Source organism: Gekko japonicus, unplaced genomic scaffold, assembly GCF_001447785.1.
Source record: "Gekko japonicus isolate JY-2015 unplaced genomic scaffold, Gekko_japonicus_V1.1 scaffold2143, whole genome shotgun sequence".
NCBI lineage: Eukaryota > Metazoa > Chordata > Lepidosauria > Squamata > Gekkonidae > Gekko > Gekko japonicus.
The window spans coordinates 308,695-314,465 of NW_015167598.1; the positions used below are offsets into that span (position 1 = coordinate 308,695).

The following is a 5,771-nucleotide window of genomic DNA, read 5'->3' on the forward strand; positions in this document are numbered from 1 at the left end:
GAGGAAAGTACAAAACCTGTGAATTCACTCTGCCTCTGGTAGCTCTCCTGAAAGGTAGCTTCAGCACCACTACAAGTTCTTCCCTGCAGTGTATAGCTGCTACAACCTGCTGGTTGTGCTTTTGGGCCTACTAGCGATGTTCAGGGTCTCCCTGGCCACCGGCAGGGTATGGGAGCCTACCGTTGCCAGATCCAGGTTGGTAAATTCCTGGAGATTTGGAGGTGGAGCCTGGTGAGGACAGGGACCTCAGTGGGGTTCAATGTCATAGAGTCCACCCTTCAAAAGCATCCATCATCCCCAGAGGAACTGATTTCGTAGTCTGGAGATGAGCTATAATTCTGGGGAATCCCCTGGTCCTACCTGGAGGCTGGCATCCCTCAGGCCTACTCTTCATTCATACAGAGTGATGGTGAAGAATGTGAACTACTATCTAAAGCATTCCTCAGAATCCTCCACAACATTCATCGGTTTCGTAACACACACAAAGAGATAGCAGTGCAGGTGAGTCAACATGGAAAGTCTTATCTTCGAAAAAGCTACCACCTCAGAAAAAAGTAGACTTAAAAAAAACCCCACCAGCATTAAACCTTCTGTGCCGTATTTAACTACACACAAGTTGAAACTGTGCTTGGTACCCCGCCATCCCCATTAAGGCGGTAGACTAATAAGCTGTCTTCAGAAAGCAAAGCTTTTAATTAAACAGCATGGATAAATAAATCAAAACAACAGACTAATCGTGGCGAACTCAAAGTGAAAGAAGGTTTCCGTATGAAGTCAAGAGTAAAATTCCTCACGTGTTTGGTCCGCTGAAAGGCAGTTGACTCCATAGGATGCGTGTTGAGAGCAGCCATGGGGGTTTGGGGGTGTGTGGGGAAAAAACCTGAGAAAGAACTGCTTTTCCTCCCCCTTCTGTGATAATCGTTTTCCTTTGTCAGTTTTACTTATTGCAAGCGAAACTGAAAAGAAAACTGTTAATGGGAAATACAAGAATGAGTCACATTTACCAGCCCTTTTTGCCAGCCGTTCAAGATGGGTGTCAATCCAGGCCTGATTATTAAGATTTGCTTTTTAAAACACTAATTTAAAAAATTTGCTTAAAGCACAAAGCTTGCGTTTGATTTCGATGAATGCTAGATTAAACAATACATTGTAGTGGGAATGGTTTAATTGCCCTCTAATGGCTCATGGTGTGTGGTACGACTGCAGCCATATTAGGAACAGCTTTGAGTGGGGGCCGCTTTTCTGAGAAGAAAACAAAATGCATTTAAAGGGCTTTCAACTTGTTTTAAATTGCAGTATATGGTCCATTACTAATGATATCATCACTACAGTCCACTTTCCATTGTCTAGCAAAAAGGAATTCATTTGGAGAGCTAATTGAAAGCCATTGGCAAACGGGAAACTGCAGTGAGTGGTCAACCGTGCAACACTTGGATATTTCGCTTTATCAACATGAATCACCATGAACTCATTTACTCTTGTGGAGTGCATTGTTCTCGCACTATAAATTGGTATGAATGGGAAAAATAGAAACACAGACAGGCTTAAAAGAACATGTCTGAAATCACTGACTGGTCTGGCTTGATCACTTCAGGAGCTGTGGCCAAAAAAATCTTTCATCCACATCCCTAAAATACAACCCCCCCAGGGGTCATTTGGGGGGGGACACGGGGGGGACGCCATCCCCCCGGGTGAGGTGCGGGAGGGCGGGGCCTGGAGCTCCCTGCTGGTGCCCGCTGGAGGTTGCCGCCGGCTGTGGGGAGGACACACTTCCGGTGATGTCAGGGGGTGTGGCATATGCTAATGAGTTATACTAATGAGTCCCCCTAGCTCTTTTTCTATGAAATGACCCCTGCCCCCCCCATTTTGCCAGTATTACATGGGGGAGGAATCCTCTACGTGAACAGGTACTGTTAAAATAGCAAAAAGAAATAGGGTTGCCGTCTCCTGCTGTTACAACTGATCTCCAGGCAACAGAGATAAGTTCACCTGGAGGAAATGGCGGCTTCAGCAGGTGGACTCTATGGCATTAATACCCCATTGAAGTCCCCCCTCCCCAAACTCCACCCTCCTCTGGCTCCACCTCCCAAATCTCCAGGTATTTCCCAACCTAGAGCAGGTAACCCTGACTAGAAATGAAGTCAATTAGTTAATGACTGTCACTGTCTCCCTTGAAACTAGAATGAGGTTCATCTAAGAGAAAACAAAACCCAAACGACCTAGTCCAGTGGTGGCGAACCTATGGCACGGGTGCCAGAGGTGGCACTCAGAGCCCTCTCTGTGGGCACGCGTGCCATCGCCCCAGCCAGGCCCAGACCATCATTAAAGTGTCGAATTCTCTGCCAAATAATTTTAAGTAAATGAAAGCATTTGGGATTGCTTTCCTTACTTTCTTTGGATCATCTTAAGTTAATGTATGAGTTGTTTTTTCTAAAATAAAACCTCAGTATTCAGGTTAAATTGCCGTGTTGGCACTTTGCGATAAATAAGTGGGTTTTGGGTCGCAGTTTGGGCACTCGGTCTCTAAAAGGTTCGCCAACACTGACCTAGTCCTAGAAATGGGAAGCTATCATCTTAGTGTGTAGTGCAACAAATGCATCCAGCCAATCGCTGATCCATTTCTGGGCTTCCATGAACTGCCCCGTCTGTTGACCATCAGCTGGCCCAGCGCTGGTACGGAAACGCCAGCCAGGAGATGTTGACAAGTTCTCATAAGTCATTTCCTAGGAAGAGCAAGCAGGGAATTCACCATGATTACAGCTACGTGTGAGGAAGCTGCGGTGGCTCAAGTGGTTAAGACGCTGAACTGCAGGCTGTGGAAGGACAGTAGTTCAGCAGTTCGAGACCCGGGTGCCGCATGATGGAGTGAGCTCCCATCTCTAGTTCCAGCTCCTGCCAACCTAGCAGTTCGAAAGCAAGAAATTGCAAGTAGATAAATAGGTACCACTTCAGTGGGAAGGTAACAGCGTTCCGTGCACCTGGGTGTTTAGTCATGCCGGCCACATGACCACGGAAACGTCTTCGGACAGCGCTGGCTCTTCGGCTTTGAAACGGAGATGAGCACCGCAACCCTAGGGTCGGATTTGACTGGCTTTCGAGCAAGGGAACCTTTACCTTTACTTTACAGCTACGTGTGACACATTGTCTTTTCCTTTCCAGCACTCTTCAATATTTCCATTTGCCTTGATAGAGCTCTGCTTCATTCCTCACCGTTATCCATCAAAGGGGGAAAGACTTGCTTTGTTGGGAATCAGCTCCTTGGGCTATATCTCTTGGTAAGCATTTCCTTTCAATGAAACAAATCTTTATCACATGTTGCCTTGGCGCCTCTTCTCAACAGGCAAGAAGCCAAGAGGGAATTCCTTCTCCCACTAAGGCATTACACACGGCCGTGAAGCCCTTAGCGGAAAATGGCTCTCTTAAACAAAAGAAATCCCAACAGTTTAAGCCATAATACGCTTCTGAGCTGACTTTGGGAGCAGCTTGGGCACTCTTGAACGGCTGCTTTATGTGGCTGTATACGAGCAGCTCCCGAGCTTAATCCAATCCTGGATTTAATGAGATTATGTGTGCTGCTTATCGAAATTCCTTTCCCATGTACCAGTGCTCCTTTGTCCCTGGAGTGCTGGGAGTTGCCCTGTCTACAAGTTGCACTGTGGTGACCTTGAGACTGATGGAGGTTCTCTCAGAATTCTTGCTTAAAAGAGGCCACAGGAGGAACATGTGCCCTATTTACCGGGGACAGACCCCGTTTTCTCTCTCCCCCGATGAATCACAGTCTGTTTTGCCTTTCTTTTTGCTTTTTGGTAGTGCCTTGTTAAAAAATCTGGCCAGGGTTCTGCTCTCCACCCAGGGCCTTTGAAAATTAAATTTTGAGAGGAGAAAGGATCTCGCATTCCGTGCACATCCATGCAAGACCCAGGCACTATGCAGCACAGTGCACAATTTCAGACACTGCAGCCAGTGAGATTTTTAACTGCTGAAAACAGTTATTTTTCCAGGGGGAACTTGAGGCAGCATGATGTATTGGTGCAAATGCTGGATTAGGATCTGGGAGTTGCAGCTCTGAATCTCCTGTCTGCTGCGGAAGCGCGTGGGGTGACCTGGAGCCAGTCACTATCTGTCAGCCTAGCCTACCTTACAAGATTGTTGTGAATAAAATAGGGGACGGGGAAATAAGCAGCTTTGGGTCCCCATCGGGGAGAAAAGCCGGGTATAAAATAAATACATCACGTCCCCACAAAAAAACCTATTGGCATTTAAGATAGTAGAAGATGGATTATTTGGCCTCTTCAATCTAGAATCAGAACTGGGCTTAGCCGTTTTCTGGAGGTTGCTGTGCTTGCCTCGTGTTGATACCGTTCACTGGGAACCATGGTCTACACTCATAAATGCCTTCGTTTGTAAGCTGGCCTTTCGTCCAAGCAACCTGGTGAATGCCCACCTCGGTGGGGTTCCTGCACTCTGCTGCATAGACAAGCCACTCGCCTGGGCCAGAAACTTATATTTGAGCAAATTTAAATTGATACATTGACTAATTTTAAACACCTGCCTGGCTACCTGAATTTAGGTCCTTGATAGATTCAGGTGGGTAGGCGTGTTGGTCTGAAAAAACAGGAAAATGTTTCAGTCCAGTGGCACTGTGCGTATGCACGAGAGATTATACCCAGAATTAAACTTGGTTCGTCTTAAAGGTGCCACTGGACTCTCAAAGTTTTTTCTGTTAGAATCATGATGTTTGAGTTTTATGTTAAAACGCCCCCCCCCCCGCTTCCAGTGTGCCCACAGGCAACCAAACCATCACATGCCTGGCTTCTTAAAAACATCTCATAAGGAGTTTGCCTGCCTGTGATTGGTTACATCATTTTTGCAAGGAATGTGCAGGCAGAGAGATATTAATCTCTGGTGATCCCTGGCCCAAAAAACCTATTGGCATCTGGCTGTCCTCGACCAGGGCCAGGGCCTTTTCTGTGCCGGCCCCGGCCTGGTGGAACTTTCTGCCAAATAACATCCACGCCCTGCGAGGCCTTACGCAGTTCCACAGGGACAGCAAGGCAGAGATGTTCCGCCAGACCTTTGGTTAAGGACAGTGATGGGTACCATCTTGTCTGGCACTCCCTCCCTCCTTCTCCCCCCCCCTCGACAACTACACTCCCATCTTACACACCCCCACACAAGGTGGGGACACAGTTATAATTAAATGTATCTATGCCATCTAAATAACTATGAATTGTTATTGATGGAATTGTTTTTATTTATGGAATTTGTAACAACAGTTTTTAATCGCTGGAATTGTTTGGACATGATGTGTGTTTATTGTTGTTCATCACTCAGAGCCCTGAGTTCCCAAGGACTGAGTGATTTATAAATCTAACATAAAAAAATAAATTATATATGGATCTGTTTTAACTGGAACGTCTTAACGGAAGTACTGCTATATGTGTCTTGCTTTCTCTGAGCAGTAGCACTTACCTGGGTTGGTTTCCTTTGGAGGAGAAAACACTGTAGGCTTATGATGGTTTATTGGCATTTGTTTTACTTACTGATATATGGGCTGGGCAAAGGTCACGCTGAAGTGGTGCCAGAGCAAAGCAGCAAATCCACCACCCCACATTGGAACCCAGAGAGAGCCTCTGTTCCTCCTCCAGCCTGCTCTAGCCAACTCCCAGCTCTATCGTCATCAGTGTTCCCTCTAAGATGAGTTAGTGTGAACTAGCTCACAGTTTTTTAGCCTCCAGCTCATACATTTTTGTCTTAGCTCAGGGAGGATG

At 46.5% G+C, this 5,771-nt stretch overlaps 1 protein-coding gene across 1 annotated transcript in view; it reads left to right on the plus strand.

Annotated features, from left to right (window-relative positions):
- ADTRP (androgen-dependent TFPI-regulating protein) overlaps nt 1–5,771 on the plus strand; it is a 53,294-nt gene that overhangs the window by 42,566 nt on the left and 4,957 nt on the right. Inside the window, exon 5 of the mRNA XM_015413988.1 lies at nt 3,160–3,275. Coding sequence (XP_015269474.1) covers nt 3,160–3,275 — 116 coding nt within the window. The remainder of the gene's footprint in view (nt 1–3,159; nt 3,276–5,771) is intronic.